Source organism: Tinamus guttatus, unplaced genomic scaffold, assembly GCF_059628265.1.
Source record: "Tinamus guttatus ecotype Peru unplaced genomic scaffold, ASM5962826v1 Tinamus_guttatus_pri_ptg000732l, whole genome shotgun sequence".
Taxonomy (NCBI): Eukaryota; Metazoa; Chordata; class Aves; order Tinamiformes; family Tinamidae; genus Tinamus; species Tinamus guttatus.
In genome coordinates, this window is record NW_028289266.1 from 1,170,080 (window position 1) to 1,191,296 (window position 21,217).

General features: G+C 46.9%; 1 protein-coding gene across 1 annotated transcript in view; it reads left to right on the forward strand.

Moving 5' to 3' along the window:
- Nucleotides 1-20,916, forward strand: part of WNT3 (Wnt family member 3) — a 47,053-nt gene extending 26,137 nt beyond the window's left edge. The window contains exons 2-4 of the mRNA XM_010228257.2: nucleotides 9,395-9,636; nucleotides 18,953-19,218; nucleotides 20,418-20,916. Of these exons, the coding sequence (XP_010226559.1) occupies nucleotides 9,395-9,636; nucleotides 18,953-19,218; nucleotides 20,418-20,897 (988 nt within the window). The 3' untranslated portion in view covers nucleotides 20,898-20,916. The remainder of the gene's footprint in view (nucleotides 1-9,394; nucleotides 9,637-18,952; nucleotides 19,219-20,417) is intronic.
- The last annotated feature ends 301 nt before the right edge of the window (nucleotides 20,917-21,217 follow it).

The window sequence follows — 21,217 nt, forward strand, 5'->3', positions numbered from 1 at the left end:
AGAGGGAAACTTACTGTGAACAAGAATCCTAACCTCACAGGTAGAGTGGAGCAGTCTTCAGTGGGGAAAACACCTGATTCCCAAAGTCTGTGCTCAGGAAGAACCTCAGAATGAAAAGATTCTGCCCCGAATTATTGTGTCCCCCTGCTAGGACACTGCTCTCAGAAAAAGACATTTGCAGAACGTCTCAGCAGAAGTGGGATTCAGCCAGGCATCTCCAAAGTGCCACTTGTTCATCCTAACCCATGGGGTTTAGTGGAAGAGGGTCCTGTCGCTGCTTGACGCATGTGAGCTCAGACTGCTAGTGAGACTCAGCAGCAGACAGGATTTGGGGATTAGCATCCTCCCACCATGCAAGCCTTATAAGAAATATTCAAGCAACAGGGGACATTTTCTGCAAAATGCAGACTTTTGAGATGGCAAATACTGCCTAGGTTATTTGGTAGCTAAGTGGAAAGTTGAGGAATACTCCCATGGACTTTGGGCAGTAAATCATCCAAGTAACTGCCCAAATCCTACTTTCAGTTAGGAAACCATGTCATGACATGAGCTCTGACACAAACATTTGGGTTTTGATCAAAGCATCTCCTTTGCTCTGCTATAGGTACCCCAAAGCTTCATTCAGCTGGCAGGCTGGATGTTCTTTCCAAAGAGAATGGAGGAAATCACATCTCACTGACAACAGCTTTGTTATCTTTAGAATGGAAGAAGATGAAACACAAGCATAGGATTGTGCTCTTCCGAAGGGACGCCCTGTTGTCACAAGGCATCCTTTGGCAGTTTCTTTTAATGACTGGAATCATAGAGGGAAAATACACAAAAAAAAAATATTCCCTTGGGTGCAAATGCTCATAGAGGCCTACCCTGCTTCCTGTTTTATATTCCCCTGCTAGGAAATAGTCTCCCCCATTTTTTGTTTCCACTTGCTTTTACACACCTAGACTATGCACACTCTCTTGGTAGGGAAAGACTGTCTCTCAAAAGGTGGAAGTCATCCACTTCTGTAGATGGGAATGACTTCTACATCTACAGAGAAGACTTGTAAATCCATTATTTTGAGTATTAGCTCTGATTGTCCCAGCTCGCATGTTCAGCCCTGGAGTTTCCTGTTCAGTTGATGACAGGAGCTCCCATAAAATCTCTACCCTCTACACACTGAGCAGAGTGAACACTTCCCCAGCTAACTTCTTCACTCTCCTTGGTGCTTCCTTCAGCCTTATCCTGCCTTTTTCATTCCCCAGCTCTCCTTTTTTGCCATGTCACTATACTCATTGGCTTCTACTACTGATGTCTCCCTGGGATTAAATGCTCAGACATTAAAGTAATTCAACCCCTGTTAGTCTCTGTCAGGGCAAGCCTCTTCTCGCCCTCACTCCCATCCATCTGCTTGCTAGCACATCATTCATATCACCTCAGTTTGGCCTTAATCCTAATAACATGAGCTTATTTTTCTTCTCCTGCAGTGTCTCTGTCAACCTGTTCTCTTTCATTCACTTTCCAACTTTAAACTCCCAGCTGGTAAAAATCTGGGTCAAGGCTTTGGAAAACTGGCTGAGGGCTTCTCTGCCAACACCAGGACCTCCTTGGCTTCCTCCCTCCTGGGAGCCAGGCCTGGATGGTTCTGGAGAGTGACAGAGCTGTGGGGATAAGATCACTGGTTCAGGTTTGAGTGGTCACAACCTGTTTGTTCAGGGCCTTTTGGAAGGACATTTTCCTCACTCCTTTCCTTTTCCAGACAGACTTGAGGATGAAAATATTGAGCAATCAGCACTAACACAATGTAGTGTCTCACATTCAACCTGCTCACTAGCAACGGTCCAGCCAGGGCTGTCTCCAGGGTCTGGAGGACCTCCCAGATGGCCACAGGGGTAAATCCACCAACCCAGAATGGCAGGGGGGTTTATCTACACTCATTTTGGGTGACTACAGTTGAGTTTGGTAGTAAGCCCTCTTCAGTCAGACATACCCCCACGTTCGGTCAGAGTAGCCTCATGCTCCCTTTCTCTTTAGAGGATACTGCTTGCCTGGGCCTGTTCTTTTCTTGTCTGTTTGAAATGCCAATCTCATGCAACCCTGGGGCAATTTTTGTGATACAAGTATTGCTTACAACCACTTTTTCCCATCCATTATCCACTACTACTCTAAGAAGTTATATAGCTCCTATTACCCTGCAGCAGGCAGAACAGTTTGTTTGGCTTCATTCTCTATCAGCAGATGCCAGGTCCCCACAATCCAGATTTTCCTAGCTGCAGTTTCCTCTTGAATGTGATGCCAACAGATGACAGCCACTGATGCCTTTCTATGACTTAACAATTTCTGCAGGTTCCAGCACCAACGTACACATTTGTTACATGCTATAAGAATCATGGGGAGCAGTCAGAGCACTAGCAATTCACCCGTTAGTGCAGTCATATACTTGACCCCATTTTGAGAGGCCTCTAAACCAGTGTCCACTGTAAGGAGTTAACCTTGTTGGTGTAGCACCATCTCTAAGAATGCCTTTTTTTTTAGTTTTCCTGACTAGTTACGTGCAGTACATAGGAGTGAAAGGCCATACAGAAACGAGATTAACAACCCAGAATAACAAAACTAGTTAGTATCCACTCATCATGAAAAAAAAAATCTCTGTTTCCTGGGCTACAAAGCACAGTTTTTACTGTGCAACGATGCTGGACTTTTCATTCAACTTAGCTGAGTTCGGTCTGTGACATTTCAATTGAGTTGAGGCTAAAAGAACATAACACAAGCCCTTCCTTCTAATTCCTCAAACCTTAATTGGCTTTTCTGTTGGCATTTCTGTAACACCTAAGAAATCATCTGTCTGATCTTAAAATAAAAGTATATCTGACAGCTGGACTGCTTCCTTCAGTTCATATAGGGAACAGGCTGATCAAACTTTGCACACTGATCAGAGAATCTTATCAAGTGTCTTCTCCTCATCTTGGGCTGGAAATAATATTTGGCAATTCTCTGTGAAAGGAGCAGGTGAATTTAACTAGAGGTCACAGGTATCTTCTAAACTCCGATTCTGTGGTTCTCCCATTTCTAACCAGTTGGTGCAATGTAACAATGTGCCCCTGTACAACACGGGGGGCAACCACCTCTGGCTTTTACAAGAGTCTCCAATGGGGCTTCCCCGCCATTGAAAATCTCTCTGTGTCCTGCAGTTCCCTCTTCCTTGGAGAAAGGATTAAGACTTTCTAGAAGAGCTTGTTGGAGGTGACTCCACAGCTGGAGATAACAAGCTCCCTAGAGGGAGCTTTTCAAGGATGATAAATAAAAACCACACAGAACTCAGAGGAATGGAAATGCCCTGAAATGTCCCTCTGGGATAGCTCCCAGAGGGATACTTAGCCTATTTCTAAGCAGCCATAGCTTTGGGAGTGCTTCCTAGATGAACTTTTGCATTTGTGAAGGTTTTAGAAAGGCTCCTGGCCCTTGGGTCTGATTAAATTAAGGCAAAGACTTAATTGGGGAGAATCTGGCCTTGCGGGTTGCTGAATTTTGAACAGATCATGCAGCAGTTCACACAAACTACTTACTGAGGTAATTTGCAAAAACATCAACTTGAAATAAACCTCTCTTGTTCCAGAGTTCACCTCACGCTGGTATGTAAAGGCCCCAGTGTATCTCCAGGGCAGAACTGCAGATCGGTAGAGCAGATCTCTCTGTAGCTCTCATGCCAGTGGGATTTGTCTGGTCTGGGGAAATCAGTCTCTGTTGCTTGCCTAGGCAGTTCAAACTCTTTCTTTTAATGAAGTCCCTGTCCGTTTCCTAGAGCTCACCGCAATCTGGTGGCGTGCCTGTGGTGACAGTGACATCTTATATCAAGAACACAAATGCCTGGTCTATGGAAAAAGCTCAAAACTCAAGACATGCTCCGTGGGGATTAAGTAATGGGTGATTTACGAGCAAAGGCATGGGGCTCATTAATAACACCCAGTTCCCTAGTAAACTGTCATGCTCTTTTTTAATTTTCCTTATATGAATTATGCTGTCTTCTTGTCCAATCTGCATATTCAATCAAGACCTGGCATATCTCAGGCTCATACGTGCATACATATTGCATGCTTTTACTTGCAAAAACATCCTTATGTGGCTCTTGATCTTCAGAGAAACCCCAAAATTTGTGTCTTACCCTGTTCACAAAAGACTGCAGTCAGCAAATTGCAAGAGTTAAAAAATATTAATATCATACCACATATAATATCACCTCTAAGGTCAGTCAGCAGAACAGAGTGAACAGCTGGAGGCACTTGTCAATAATAAGGACTCCTCTGTCAAAATTATCAGCTGGGGTAAGATACATGATCTCTGATCTTAGAATGAACACCTGCTACTTGAAAAAGCACTTTGAACATTGGCATCAGGCTGAACTACCCACACAGTCCAAAAAGTACCAAACAAAGCAAAACAGTGTTTAGTTCTCTGTCTAAAAGACCTGTGCTTGAAATGCACCTCTACTAGCAATGATTTTGTATAGCCTTTTCTTACCTGAAAAGCAAGTAGATAATGGTGATGGCGAGGCTGCCAGGATGGGATAAAGTCCTGGTAGACTTTATCCTTTAAAGATGGGATAAGGTTTGCAGGTAGGAAATGATCAATGATGAATATGGAGAAAGAGCCAGCATAAAGACAGCCGCTTCCCAATGTGCATTTCAATGTATCAACCCTGGGCCAGTGAGCACTGCAAAACAGTGGCACAGCAGCCTGTGCAATTGTCCATTTTCAGCAGAATGTGGCCCAGTCCTAGCAAATACCAAACACATCTAAAAATCAAACAATGAAAAATTCTTCAGGAAAGGAAAGGTTTACCCCAGTATAGCTGGTGGCAAATGAAATCTGAGCTGTGACCTGCTTTTTGCGCTACCAATTCATAGTTTCCTCAATGCATTATAAATAGGGCACAGATCAATATGGGGCATTGAAAAGACCTTAGAAGGCACAGGTAGAACTGACTTTTGCCTCATAACATCGTGCTGCAATGATTTGAGTTGCTGTGGGAGGTTTAAAATGCCTTATTTCTACAGATTCCTTGGTGTCCCTACAGAGCGTTTCCAGCATTTAGGAAAAGCACTTGTTGTTTCACTGATGGTGAAACGGAGAGAGGAGGCAGCTGTGCCTCAGCCTCCAGTACTCGCGCAGCAGAGCCCTGAACTGAGCTGACTCGTTGCACTGACCTGCTCCGGCTTCGGGCAAGAGGGAATCAGAAGACTGTGTCTCTGAGGACACAGCACTTCCTAGCCTATGTGTCACATAGGCATGGTGATTGCTGAGACTCCCTTCGTCACCAGAGTCTAATCTCATCATCCCCACCAGCATCATTTCGTCCATGCTCATACTCATGTATTTCTGCAAGGATTTTATGTCCCGAGCCCTAACACAGTTGGACTAATTGGTTCCCAAGAAGAAAATATAAGTGCTTTCTGAGTTAGCCAAGGGGAACAGCACAGTGGGGTACAGGATCCATAGGTGCATTCCTATATTTGCCCTTTACATTGGAGATTTCTTGGAGGAGGCAAAGAAAAGTTGCAATGTAAAGAATGTTTAAAGCTCCATGGGACAAGGCATATCCTTGGAGACATGAACTTCTACAACCCAAACTCTCCTACCGAACTGGCCACAGGAGCGATGCAGACCAGGATATGATGGAAGAGAGGCAAAAATTGTTCTGCTGATTTGTTCACTTTCAGCTGATGAGTTTAAGGCTAGCAATGACTCCTTCAGCAGAACATCCAGTAGGTTTTCCCCCTGCAGCTCAAGTTAAAAGCTACATTAATGACTTCAGACTCTCACAACAAGCAGAGTTGCTGCCCAGTTTTAGAGCTTGCTGGAGACTGTAATGCACTCTGCACAAATGTCAATATTTTCCAGCACAAACAAAATAGCTGGGCTACCACAACCCATTAAAGATAGCAACAGTTTTATGGGATTGCAGAAGAAAGAGGAAAATTGGGAGACCAGGGTAGATCGTTTCCCAGGAAGCTGGTCCTCTCCTCACATGTCAGTCTGTGGTTCACTGTCCAGCCTTGCCCAAAGTACTCCAAGCAATGCTACCTCCAGTTGCCTGCACAGAAAAAGGAAGAGGGTTCATATCCCAACGACTCTTGCCTTCCTCAAATCTTTCTTGATATTCATCATAAAACTTACTTTTAATACATTTTTAGCATAGTTCTGACCAGGCCAAATCCCGATAATTTCAAATAGCATTTGCTCAACCTTCTCTTGATACTGAATGTCTTTTCTATCAGTGGCCCAAGTAGAAAAAGATGAATTTGCAGTCATCTCTATAGGAGGGATGCATTTGATAGAGAAGGTGGGCACAGCATCTTCCACGCAGGCAATACAAAGACATGAGTTACCTCTCCAAGGACACTGGAGTAAGAAAAGGAGGACCCGGTGGCGGAGCACATCTTGAAATCCCTGCATTTACTCCAGGTCAGCTATCCTAGCAGAGCAACCTAGTGGAGACCAGTCCTTTGGCTACAGATTCACAGGCCCTGCTTCCTCCCTCCACCAGCCCCAGAAAGGTTACAACTAACTGAAACTGGAGATGGACGAATGGCACAAAGCTGTTTTCTCCCAGGGCTCTGAAAGCTCATTCTAGACCAATGCGATCTGTGGAAGGTCAACTGGAGGCTGCAGGATCCCCAGCTCTGCTATGACTCGTGCTACTGGATGAGAACAAAAGGAGGTACTGGCCTGACAGACAGATTCGGGATTCCTGAGAGATTTAGGGGATTAAGCAGAAAAAGAGAAAAGAGATTTCCCATGCAATTGCCATGTGCACTCGTGTCATGCACTACACTCACACGCACACACAAAAGCCTACCTTTATGTGCACAACTGTCTGCTTACACTTGTACACAGAGGTGAAAGGGACTATCCCATCCAGACAGAGCTGACTGGCTTTTATGGCTCTTGCCCTAGAACATGCAAAATATCTGGGTTGTGAGTTGGTGCTGGGAAAACATCTGTTGGATACTGCAGGAGAAGCTCAGGATCAGGGCTGTGAAACATGGGCCAGAAGAAGGAAAGCTGACAGGATAAGCAAGGCGAGTTGCCTGACATTGAAAGGAAGTGTGGGGTCTGGACATTGTGCAGCTGCCAGCCTTGATAAGAATTTAAGAATTGTCCATTTCTCCTGTCTATCCAAATCCTCCCGTGATACTTCTTCCTCGATGAATGCGCTTGCTTTTCTTCCATGAGTTTTTCTCACTTCTGCGTTAGAGCCACACAGAGCCAGGACATGCCCTTCAGATCTTGGATCTGGATTTCAAATAGGTTTTGATTGATCTTCATATAGCAGACACCACATAGAGAATCGTCAGTCCATGGAACCTGGGAGGTCAGAGCAGAGCTGCAGTACTTCAGTCACAGTGCCCTGACACATGTGCTATTCCAGGACTTGTGTATATAGTGGGATAGTGGATCAAGAGGAATTAGAGGGTTTTGATATCTCTCTGAGAAGAATCAGCAGACTGAGCTGAATAGAAGGTTCTTTCAATAACCATCAGTGAGGAAAATAAAGAACAGAGACTCAGGAAGGATGGAGAGCATCCAAAAGAGGAAGAAATGAAATAGCTGGGAAAGCTGAACAAAAACAAATGACCCATTCCAAGCTAGTTCTGCCAAAGAGGAAGGAAAAAAAGAGACGCAAGGTTACCACATACCATGTATGTCCGTAAGCAACTTCATGAGCTGGGTGAGCGACCATATGCAACCAAGAGCAGTCTCTGTCCTTGCCAAGGCAACATGCAGAGTGTCCTTCGCTCTCCCAGGCAACAGATCCCAGATCCCATCTCAAAGCAGACTGACCAACACTGGCTTCACACCTCCAGGCTGGCCTTCTGTGCAGGGAAGTTTGCACAGACTTAACTCAGAGGATCTTCAGCGGATGTAACAAAGTCTTTGGTTGAATGGGCAGATGATCCATTCCCTTCAGGAGTTCCCCAGGACATTGTAAGGAGCTCCAGGCCTTACTCCTTTACGGTCATTACTCTTTTTGGGATCTCCCTGAGGGACTGAACTGCTCATCCAGCGGAAGCCTTGGGACAGGTTTTACACCAGTGAACTACCATACAACTAACTTGCAGGAGTGATGGGGTGCTTACAGCCAGCACCCCAGGCCAACCCTGTACTACCATTACTGCAAGAAGCTGCTCCTGCAGGCAGAGCATTTAACACTGGCATTAAATATGACCTTCACTTCCACTGCTGTGCAAACTGAGGCAGGAGAAAGCATGTCTCATCATGGTCATGGCATCTCTCCCAAGATGGTCACCTGGGATTCCATGTACATGCTACAACCTTTAAGATGCAATTAATTGAAATATTGGTGTCAACGTCCTGCCTGAGATTCCAGGCACCAGATTTCCCAGGGATGTTTTGAGCATCAAATTCTGTCCCCAGCAAACAAGCTTCTCTACCTTCTGAGCCTACAATGAGTTTGGAGATGGAGAATGAGATGGAGAACCTGCAGTTTCTAGCTGGTCTATCCAAGGCCAGATATCCTTCAAGGAGGAAGAAGACGTGGGTGGGGAAATCAAAACCACAGAGGAGACTGTCAGCTGGCTGGGACAGAGACCTTCATTCTCTGTGCTATATCTGGAGTAATGACCCTGGCTGAGGGACCTCTAGGGCAGTGCTGCTCCATGCTTCAACATTTGAGCTGGGTACCAGGAAATGTTTGAATTTGTGCCATGACCCATCTGGGCCCAACCATGGAGTTATTTGGAAGTTCTATGCAGCTGCCTGCCTGGCTCATGGCTGTGTCTAGAGACCGCTTGCTGTCAGCTCGATCCTGAGGTGGCCTCTGATGGGTACAATCCCCACAGGTGTCAAGGCAGCCTTGGCTGTGTGGCAGCGACAAACCCAATCCTAGTCCAATTGGTGAATGGCCGAGCTAGTGACTGACAATCCCGCTGCTGATGAACTTGGCATGGGTCAGGACACTCCCCGCTCCAGCTGCAATTCTCAGTGCCTCACATCGATTTCTGCTGACCCCTGAGACACCCCCTTGGTACTCTCCCATCCTCCCAAGGATAACGCTCCCTGTAGGTCCTTTGTCCATGAGGATGTCATGGACACTCCAGAGTACCAGAAGTAGCTCTAGGTACCTCCATTCAGGCAGCTGAATTCCTCTGTGCCCACAGAGGAGTTAACAAATGCATTGCTGCAGCCCAGGGTATCTGCGGGTGTAAAAACCCTTTTCATTTCCATGCTATTTACTAGAAAGTCTCCTGGTTTCTTATCAAATCCCTCCTTTTCTGTATTCTCATTGAACTTAAATGCTTGACTCATTAAATTCCCCCTGGGAAATTTTGCTGGGGCAGGAAGGATGGTGCCAGCTGCTTTCCCAACCATCCCTCATGCTGTTTTTTCTCCTTTGCAGGTCCCTTGCATTAGGCCAGCAGTACAGCTCCCTGGGGTCCCAGCCCATCCTTTGTGGCTCCATCCCTGGCCTTGTCCCCAAGCAGCTCCGCTTCTGCCGGAACTACATTGAAATCATGCCCAGCGTGGCTGAGGGGGTGAAGCTGGGCATCCAGGAGTGCCAGCACCAGTTCCGGGGTCGCCGCTGGAACTGCACCACCATTGATGACAGCCTGGCCATCTTTGGGCCAGTCCTGGACAAAGGTAAAGAGCGAAGCGGTCGAACAGTGCGGGAAAAGTGTTGGCAGGGTGAGCATGTCCCCACTTGGCTTCTCCTACTCCAATATGTGCCATCGAGAAGGGTAACAAGACAAGAGCCTATTCCCTTCTCAGGAACTCAAGTAGATCCAGGAAAAAAGCCAGGGTTAGGGCAAATATTTGCCCCAAAAGCTGCATGATACTCAGGTCCAAGACAGAGGAGAGTCCACCTCTTATGAGAAATATTCAAATCCTTTCCTTAGGGCCAGGTAGGGCTTGTAGCACTGTCTGTCCCTGCAGCCTCATGGTCAGGGTTTTCACCTGGCACTGAAAACCTGCATTGAAGTCTGTGATCCTGACCTGGCTCAGCCTGGATTTCAGCACACCGTTTTCCCAGATATGTTCAAAACCCTCAGGGATTGGAAGAGAAGCTCGGGAAGTAAACACTGCCCAAACACACAGTCTTGCCCCTCTCAATCAAAGAGACACAGAATGGTTGAGGCTGGAAGGGATCTCTAGAGTTCATCTAGTCCAACTCCCCTGCTCAAGCATCCCTGCTCTCCATCACCTCCTCATGAAAGGCCACCTTTCTAGATCCATTGGTAAGGATCAGGCCCATGAGGAGAACATTAATGAAGTGATAAAAATCTGGCAATTCCATCCATGCCCAGTTTGGGCATTACACTGAGAAAGGTGAGTTATTGGGCCCCAAGATACCTTGGTACCCGTAACATTAGCTGGCAGCTGAATACTGGCTGCAGGGAAGGTGATGGAGGACCTTGGTGGCAGATAACCTACTCCACATCTCACATAAGAGCAGTTAGTAAGTCAAAACCTCAAATTAAATGGTATTCAGATGAGACTGAATCATATGGCAGACAAAAACTCCCACCATGCCCTTCCATCCTAGGCAATGGCTCTCACTGATGTGTGGAAGCACGCAGGGATCACTCACAGATGAGTGATCTTGGAGGATCACTCCAAGGATTCCACTTGGAGGAATCTTCCCTGGAGATCTGATGTCTTGAGCTCCTCTGGGTCCAAAAGAAGTGCTGACGGCAGCAGCTGGTACAGGGCATGGTCTGCTGTCCCCAAACGCCTGCAGACTGTGTTGCCTGCAGAGCTTCCCCCATGCACAGTCTGGCACTGAACACACAGATGTTGTCCGTGCCACAGCCATAGGTTTGAGGATCTCTTAGTCCTTCCAGTTTTCCTGTTGCACATTCAGGTGACTCTGCCAGCACCACGAATCTCTGTTAGACTCAAACCAGAAATGCTTTGCTGTGGGCAGTTGCTCAAATAAAGGAGGGGAATTGATGGAACCCTGGATTTCCATCTCGTGCCTTTCATTGACTCCGTACTCAGCTTGGCATGAGTGACATCCGCAGACAATACCTTGGTTTCAGAGTTTCATAAATACAACCAGTACCATTTCTGAAGCTTACCTTCATTGGTGTCAGTAGTCTCTGAGTCTCTGCAGTCCCGTAAGGTCTGGGTTTTTTTCCAGTGAAATTATTCTTGCCATTGTTGCTACTTTGAAAGTGGAAATATACTGGTATGACCTTTTAAGAAATTAGAATATTAGATGGTTTTCTAATAGTGTTCTGGACTGTTCATATTTCCCGATGAGTCTTTCTTGCAAAACTACAATACTGTGCATATAAACAGTCCATGATATGCTATTTTTCAAGTTTCAACCTTGTAAGAGTGGTACAGTTTCCAGAGACTTCAATAGTATCTTTCAGTAAAAATTGCTTACTTGGGTTAAAGGCAAATTCATTGCTGAAATCAGGACTGTAAAGTCACACAGGTTTGTCGAGATTCAGTTCCCTTCTGCCTTGCCAGGATGTATTTCTGGATAACTCTTATATTTATAGCCAAATAGTTTGTACCAAATCTTGTCATACTGCAACTTGCTGCCTAATAAACACGTGTCATAAACTTCAGTATTTACATGATGGGAAAGTTTTAATTCTTACAAAAGTCACCATAAAAAACTTTTAAGTGCATTATGGAAGAACTATTATAGCATTCAGGTACTCGAAATCTCTCAACGCCATTTCTGTCAGCATTAAAGGACGTAAAAATTGGATTAGACCCATTCTCCCTTAATGAGCAAACTGAACTTTGAATTTATGAAGAATATCTTAAGGTTATTTCAGCTGCAGGGAGTAGAGCAAAACCTCACAGCAGACATGCCTCAACATTTCCTTGCACTCCAAGACAACAAATTAAAATATCATCCATAGCTCTGAAACTCTTCTGACAGATGGAGAAAAATTATTGAGCTCTTCTATTACACTCCTTCCTTCACGATGACGCATCAATAGTCTAATGGATTGCATTGCCAGGTAATTAGCTTGAAACGACTATTTGTTCTCAGGTCTAACTACTGAATGTATGTGTAGAATGTATGCATGTGTATGTATGTGTATGTAGGTATGTAGAATGTGTGTAGAATGAATGTATGTGTAGAATACGTAAAATACACACTATCATCTACAAATGACGATACTTCTTCAAAGTCCAACCATTTGACTGTAATTACTATTTACACTTTCAAATATTGTTAATGTCTTTCCCCAGTGTCTTGAAAATTATTAAGCCAGGAAGGGATTGGACTCATCCCTGTAGCAATGAGTAACCCTAGGAAATGCGTAGCTATTCCCAAGATTTACAGCATCAGCAGTTGCAAAGAAAGACATACCCTTTTCAGTCACATCTCTTTTCTCAGATGAAGAAAGACTTAATGTTGGTAATAAAAATCTTACTGTCCTACCATGACAGATCACGTTAGCTATGATGTGTCTGGAGAACAACAGTGCTTGCTGAGGTCTTGGAGGTAGCGGTGGATAGGGTTGCTGGACACTTCTATTGCTTTCATAGCATCTTCTTCTTCCAATCTGTATTTCGTCTCCCCTTAATGGCAGCAATAACAAAAATCAGGGGTTTTGCTCCTAAGAGCTGGAACCGATGTCCATGAGATCTTCCCTGGCTGCATGGTTTACATCTGTCTGGGCCCTGAGCACCTGTAAGCGCTTGTGGCAATTTCTGCTGTGTTTCCTTCTTGTTGGTTTCCAGGCAACCACAGGCATGGCCAAGACTCGCAAGGAGGCGTAATCCAACCAGCTAATAACTAATTAGTGGTAGAACTCAAAACTAAGATCACAATCACTATTGCAGTTTGTACCATGCACAAGACAAATAGACCTTAAATACTGAGCCAAATGTAGTCAGGATTTAAGCTATGGTAGATATCTAGATAAAAGAACCTATAAGTATCAAAGGGTAACATTTGGGTTACTCTGATCTACCTACTCCTTTGGTTAGATTCAAGTTGTTTTCAGGAAAAAAAGAAGGAAAAAAAAACTTTGAAGATATATTTCTCCCTACAGCAGCACTAAAATCATTCCTATTAATCTTGCAAAGAAACTGAGGATAATTTCATCTTAAAGGTGCTCTAAAAGTATTAATCACAGTTGCTGCCAGTTAAGCAGAATTTAATAAAAAAAAAAAAAAAAGGTTGAGTGGGAAAATGATCAGATAGGAAAGGCTGACTGTGCACATCCCTTCTCACTGTTCAAGTGTTCAAGCTGTGTCTTGGTTGCTCTCAGCTGTGCCCCTCTCTGGGCACGTTGTCCCAGCTTGGAACAGTGGTGTCCATGTGGGATCATGGGGAATCACTCCCTGGTATCACTTAGGAGATTCCTGCCCCTCGAGTCTATCCATAACTTCCCATCCCACCTCCATCCCCCGGAGAGCTCATTTCTTGTTCCACTCTCACTCTACTTATGACTCTAATCTCTCCTTTCTCGGCCTCTTACATGATTTTAAAATCGCCAGGGACAGTGAAATCCCCAGGGGCTGAAGTGTTCCTATTTATGACCTTCTGAAAGCCGACCTTTGCAAAGGGCTCTGCCTGAAAAGACCTGATTCCCTCCCGTCTGCCCTACCCAAAATTCAAACTCACAGGGTTTTTCTTGCCCTAAAACCCATGGCAGACATAGCTGGTGAGCCTTTGATTTCCTAGGGCCACCATTTATCTTCCAACAAGCCTTACTTTTGCATGTCTATTTTTTTCATTCTTTCTATAATCTGGGCGACAACCGAAAAAAAAAAAAATCCCCAATCTGGGATAAGATCATGTTTTTACAAGCAGATTCTCCAACATGATTTATACTGCAGGTGTGCAGTCTGGGGCAGCATTAGGACAAGGAGGGAGGAAAAACCTGCTTTCCTCTCTCTCTTCTCTCTCCCTTTTCTTCATAAAATAAGGTCAGGGTTTATTAAAAGGCGACGTTTCTTCCAGCCAAGTCCTGCACCAAAGCTAATGCTGAGCCAATAACCACATGACTCAAAGCTGCTCTGGGACAGTCGGTGCAGTCCTTGTGTTTGCGATGAAATGCAGGATTTCTTTCCAACCCCAAAAGTACCACTCCTGCGTGCAAGGAGCAGGGATACACCACAGACATTGAGAAAGGTGGTTGACACCTGGGGTGGAGAAGAGGTCCCTGAGGATCAGGCAGGACTGGATCTGCAGGACTCTGTTTGGCAGGGCTCAGACGTTCCCCCACATGTTGATGAATCTGGGAACTGCTCCTCATCCTCCCTGCTCGCACAGCAGCCGCCCTTTGCTCTGTCCCCTTCTCCAGGCAGAGACCTGCCGGCCAGGTTCTCCAGGCAGGTCCTCCTGAACCCCGGCAGGCTCCGGCCTCTTGCTGCCGCTCGGCTGCTCCGAGCGTGACGGCAGCGAGGCCAGGTGCAGAGGAGGCAGCTGGGCCTGGGCCGCCTCTGGGCTCCTTGTGTGCTTGGCTAAGCCCTTGACACGAGCTGTGAAAAGGCAGGAGCGCACCACGATAACCCATGGCTTTTCTCAGCCATGACACCCGCAGTCATTTGCATCTAAACAGGGGTGCGTGGGATCAGGGGCCGTCTTGATATAAACTCAGCAGCTTAAAGGCAGGGAGGGGGGAAGAGGGGGAGAGAAAAATAAGCTTATAGCGATGAGAAAGAGCTAAGCTTCCTCCCCTACTGTGAGGCAGGGCGAGCGATACAGGCCCGGCAGCGCAGTCGTTTCAAATCGCTGCACCATTCACACGCCCTTTAGCCATTCTGCGCCGGTGGCGGGGGGCTGGGGAGAGCCATCAATAGGGATTTCCCAGCCGGGCTGGCGGCCTCGGAGGGTGACGGCAGGACAGGGGAACATTGCGCCGTTGCTACGCGGTGCTCCTGGGGAATGCCAGCGCTCTGTGCCGTGGGTACGCTGGCCGGCGGAAACATTCCGCATTATGCCGGTAATAGAGTGTGACACGGCGGGAACAATGGCAAATTGAGGGTCCCAGCAGGTAACGGGCCCGGCTGGGAGACAGTCGCGGCGGTGCACTGTCAAGAGCGCTCTAATCCGCCCTCGCCGGCCCCTCCCCTGGTTCTGGGAACTCCGCTCCCGCCTTTCAGCTCTGGGAAATTCTCCCCGCTCCTCGCCCGGAATTGGGGCAGAATTTCCAGGCAGCTCGACGGCCGCTCACGGCTTCGGCCCCCGGCACACACTGGTCCTGTCAGTACCATGCGCTCCGCAGAACCGGTGTCCGGCCTCTCTCGACCTGGCATCTGTGGCTCTAGCTCCAGCAACAGCCCTCAGGGACCATCGATCTTGCTAGCAAGGCCCAAGGCCCAGCATGGATGTGGCCACCTTTAGAGAAGCCCCATGGGCTCACGTCAGAGGACACTGGACTCTCCTAAGTGTAATTTTCAGGCACAGAGCTGCTCTTAGGTCTGTGCATCCCACTATTTTTCCCCCAAGGATAATTTTCCATCCCCCTCAGGATGGAAAGCCAAGGCACCAGCAAGGGGTTGTCCAGCCCCCTCCACCTCCGACTTGTCCTGGTTTGAGGCCAGAGGGGCTCCCAAGCTCGTCTAATCTGATCTGCTTTATACCACAGGCCACCCAAATAGCCTTTGTCTGACTGAAAACCTCGGGTTAGAGCAGTGATTTTTCAACCTGTGGCCTGTAGCCCCCAGTAGACCCCTTTGAAATGGCTGATGGAAGGTAACTAAGAGAAACAAGCTTGTATTGCTAGGTAGAGGTTGGATCCCTAGGGAATATTTGAGGCAGGGGGGTAAGGAAGCAAGAGTCTGGGCTAAAAGAAAGTGGAAAACACTGAGCAATCCCACCTGCAAAGGCAGCATTGAGCAGCCCTGACCTAGACTCATTAGGCTTATAGATGGCAACTCCCCATCCTACATGAGAGGCTTTCCATGGCTAGCACAGACATAAATTACCTCTTCTTATTGTCTGTAAAGGATGAAATTAGTTGAGATTGAGATGCCCAATTTTGGGGTACTGAAGGAACTAGATCCTACCCCAGCAGAGAAAACCACAGGCCAAAGAGAGACACCTAGAGCAGTCAAGACCTCCCCAGGGCACAAGAGGTGGGATTGACTCCAGCAACATCTAGTCTGATTTTAGAGACACCAGGCATTGATAAATCCAGAATTGTCCTCAGCTTCTCCCAAAGCTCAGTTTCCCCCAAATGAGAAATATCCACATTTGTCTAGGTTGGCTTTCCCCCTCCCTGCCCCAGATTTCATTTTCATTTATGAGAATGGGTACATGAGGAGCAGACTCTCTCACACCTCTCTTTTCTCTCTCCTATGTGTTCATTAAGGTTCTCATTGCACAGTACATCTAAGCCAGCATTTCTCCTAACGTTTCTTCCCTCAGCCTGTATAGTCTAGTAACAGTCTCAGAGGTGTTCAGAGGCCAGAGCATCCCTGTGTCTTCCCTTTCCCACTCCACACATTGCAGAAGATAAAGTTGAGACCTGCACTTAAGACCAAGAATATTAAAATGTGAGTTTACAAAAGGGAAAAATACTTTTAAAGAGATTAAAAGAAGTTATGAAAATGAGCCAAGTTAGTCACGTAAGTCATCAAAGAGCAAGGACATAGGCAGAGGCCATGTGCAGAACATGCAGGAAGAGAAAGATCACTGAGAACAGCTCTGTTGCACCTTGGACTGTTCCAGCACCCAGAAGGAGAGAGGCCGTCGCACCTGTCCCTATGGAGAACATTTTTGAGATAACCATGTCACACAGAGAGAAGATGTCTTTAGGAGGTGCTGCATGACATTAAACCATTCCGATGATATTTGCCGTAGTCCTGTATCCATATAGACTGTGGCACACCAGCACGATGGTTCCGACAGGGAGGCTTTGAACCAGTATGACTGAAAGACATTCCTGACTAGAAAATGGAGACTGAGATATTAATTTGTCGATGCTTCAAAGAACTCATAATCACTCTAATTGTACTGAAATCAATGGTCAATTTCTCATTGATTTTAAAGTGAGCAGACCTAGAACAACACTGTCTGGTTTAAAAAATTCCAAGAAAACTTTAAAAATATCCTGGACAGAGCTCTATAGCTGAACAGCCATTACTCCGAGAACACAAGACTCCAAGCCCGGGACCAAAGCAAATTCAGGCCACTGTGCTAAGCAGAAAAACATGTTAAGACCCATTCTGAGACAGTGTAGGATTTGCTTTCCCTCAGCCCCCGTAAGTCCTCATCAGGAACAGAGCTTTAATTTGGACTGAAAATTCAGAGGAGTTTCGAAGAGCTGGAAGAGCCATTGGTGAGAGCACCAGGGCAAAGACTAGCTCAGTTCAGAGCTGTGGCTTCTCTAGGCCATTTCCCAATTCCTACAATAGTATCTTGAAGAATTAACATGCCCAGAGACATAGTCAGGAAGGGTCTTTTCCATTTGACAGCAGTGACAGCATATTATCCATCTACAGATAACTTGAGTGCAGAACTTCCAAAGATGTGATATTAAACTAAGAGACATAATGGCAGGAATATATCACTGTATTAACTGGACCAGGCCATCCCCCTGTGCACACACCAAACCTGCAGGTTTAAGTCTGCAGCTGTTCTTAGTGGTCTCTCCCAGTTCTCTGCATTTGTTTTTTAGACTACTATTCACTTTTGCCTTCCCTCATGTTGCACAAAGGATATAGGGAAGTTAAATCTTGCATTTACTTCTCCTTGTTCAAGTTTCGAGTGACCAAGAACCATCTAATTGGTGAAAGATTCTTCATTTCTGGTTTCCAAAAATGCTCTCTTATAGGATCAGCAGTCTGAATCAGGAACTGGCAAAGAGGACCTCAATGGATGTGTTTTCTCTTATGGCATTGTTAATTAGCATTTCATAATGATTTCATAATGATTCGTAAGTTCTGTCTGGTAGGAGAAGGTGAAGAAAGTCTGTCCAGGTGGCTTCCTCTCAGTCACTGCTTTGGATATGCTGTGCTGCCAAACCTGGTGTCTCCTGCTCTTGGGGCCCAAGGGTGCACTTCAGTGTTGGACTTTGGTCATTTCTACTGTGAACAAGCCACCCTGAATAAGAGCTTCCTGTTCAGAGCCAGCTGGCTCTAGCAGCCTGTCAATGCAAACAACTGTCTTTGGTGGCTTCTCATACTTGTGTGTCTATTGGCTACTGTTGTCTAAAAGTCAGGTCATTCCTGCACTAGGGCCTCGCACTCTAACCAGGGAAAGTTGCAGGTGGAAGAGGAGGATTCCCACTGGCTCCCATTCCCAGCTCCCAGTCCACCTAGGCATCCTGGATAATTTATTTAACCCTTTCTTGAGCATTCAAAGCTTACAGCTTTTTGTTCAGGTTTGTTTTGTTGGGCCTGCCAAAGTTAACCCATTACAGTTGTGCACTCAGAGCACGCCAGCTGTCACAGAGTCACGGGAGAGACTTGAGTCTCGTATGCTTTGATTTCCTGCAGGATGTTCCATGATTAATGATCAACTGCAAGGTCATCCTCACATGCTAGGGAGGTTTTAGCCCACTGTGGAGCCAGGTGGATGAATTAGATGCAGGGATGAAAGAGCAAGTACATGAAGGTGAAGAGTCCAAAGGCTCTGCTGTCAGCTGGAAGGGGCATTCCAGCCTGGAGAGAGGTTCTCACATGAAGCTGAAACAGAAGTGCCTCAGCATCCCATCCTGAGCTCACAGCCACTCTCCCCTCCGGTTTACACTGTCTTTTTTTTAAGCATGAGTACCAGCACGAGCTCAAAAACTGCGCCAGCTACTACGTTTGTGATATGTAGAGTTGGAGTCATGCTTCTCTACTACTCTCTACTCCTGCTTGCGTGCTTCAATGCCAGTCATCACCACCTGATTCAGAAAATGTTTACTGAAAAATGATCAAATAATTTTTATTTAAATAAATGTAGATGATGTTGAAGCAGGTTGGTAAGGAAAAATAAGTGTGTTACCCTAGGACATAATCCGCTGGACTCTTTTTCCTGCAGCCACGCGAGAGTCTGCCTTTGTCCACGCCATCGCGTCAGCAGGGGTGGCCTTCGCTGTCACCCGCTCGTGCGCCGAGGGCACCTCCACCATCTGCGGCTGCGATTCCCACCACAAAGGGCCTCCGGGAGACGGCTGGAAATGGGGGGGATGCAGTGAGGATGCCGACTTTGGAGTGCTGGTGTCCCGGGAATTCGCGGATGCTCGAGAGAACCGGCCGGACGCCCGTTCGGCCATGAACCGGCACAACAACGAGGCCGGCAGGACGGTGAGTGCTCAGCCTGGCAGCTCTGCTCCAGCACTGCTCACTGCGCGGGGTGGGTGGCCCGGTCTGGCTCCTACTACAGCAACAGCCTCGTGCTGATGTAATAGGACCACGATAAAGCTCCGCTGAGTAGCCGGCATTGCACACAAGATGCCAGGACATGCTCCAGGACCAGGACACGAGACACTCAAACCCACTGGGTTATTCACTTTGTTACTGGTTGCATGTTATGACCTTGTCCCCTCTCGTGATTCTTATTGTAGGTAGGCAGCTACACAGCTGCCTACTCTAGGCCACTTGTGACCTAAATGCGCCTTAGGCATGTTGCATTGGGAGCTTTCAACTAGCACTTCAAACAAACCCCAAACCCCCAGGGAGGTATCACCTTTCCATAGACACAATAAACAGAAGTGGAAGGGCAGAAGCTCAAACCCATGTGTGTTAACAGTGTCTGATGATTTCCTGTAAAAACATGGCTAATAATTTAACAATAATCCATGATTATTTTGCTCTACATGGATGAGATGTCTGGGGAAGACAGTATAAGGTCCTTAGATTTACAATTTCATGTTTTTTTCTATCACAAAGTGAATGATTCAGGGTATAAAATGAAAGTTCTTTGCAGAGCTATGACTACATCCAGCCAGAGAAACCGCCTAAGCCTACACTACTCTGAGCTCTGATTTCCCACCAAAAGGCCAAGGGAGGACGTTTGTGATAGAAGGGTCTTGAGAAAAGCATCCTAAAGCTCTGCAATAACGGTGCTGAACATTATTTACTGTGCTTGCAGCAGCGGGGTTCAGGTCTAACTTTCATGGCTGTGGGACGCCTGCCCTCTAATTGACATCTGTAAGTGCTTGATGTGTTTGGGAAGCAATCGCAGAGCTGTCTCACTTCAGGCAATGCCTCCTGGAGAGAGAAAAGGTTTTGGCCTAAGTGATGTGCCAGAGGGCACCATTGCTAAAGTTTGAGTAAAGCCAGCACACCTGAGGCTTGCTCACATCCTGATGTTTCTCCAGCGCCACATACCTGGCTAGAGGTGTTCCTATCCCATGCCGTAGCTCCAGTGAGTTTTTAGCTAGTCTACACCCTCCAGATCAAGCTCAGATCAAACAGCTGTATCCCAGGAGCAAAGGGTGGACAAGCCAAGTGATAGGGGTGGGAATCCATTGCTGAATGCCTGCTTTTCCTCCTCCGGACAGACCATTCTGGATCACATGCATCTCAAGTGCAAGTGTCACGGCCTTTCGGGAAGCTGTGAGGTCAAGACGTGCTGGTGGGCCCAGCCAGACTTCCGGGCAATCGGTGACTACCTGAAGGATAAATACGACAGCGCCTCTGAGATGGTTGTTGAAAAGCATCGGGAATCTCGGGGATGGGTCGAAACTCTTAGGGCCAAGTACGCCCTTTTCAAGCCACCAACAGAGCGGGATCTGGTCTACTACGAGAACTCCCCCAACTTCTGCGAGCCCAACCCAGAGACGGGCTCCTTTGGGACAAGGGACAGAACATGCAATGTCACCTCCCACGGGATCGATGGCTGCGACCTGCTGTGCTGCGGTCGTGGCCACAACACCAGGACTGAGAAGCGGAAGGAGAAGTGTCACTGCATCTTCCACTGGTGCTGCTACGTGAGCTGCCAGGAGTGCATACGTGTCTATGATGTCCACACCTGCAAGTAACCATAGGTAGGTCTCCAAATAAGGGGAGGCTGCTCCAGACACGGGCCAGGGGTTCATCAGCCCTGGGATCAGCATCCACACGGTGGCCTCACACTTTCAGAGGATGACATTAATAATCCCAAAGCCTTTGGCCAGTTTGGCCAGGGCAAACACCCTCTTTATAGCCAGCCCCAGAGCTGCGGAGAAGACTCACAGGATCACCAAGCCTCAACCAAGCGAGTGGTTGGGCTCGCTGGGCTTGACTCCACAGACGCTTAGATGTTAGATCACTTCTCTACTGACTTTTCTCACGCTGTTTGGCATGAGGGAGGGACATCGTG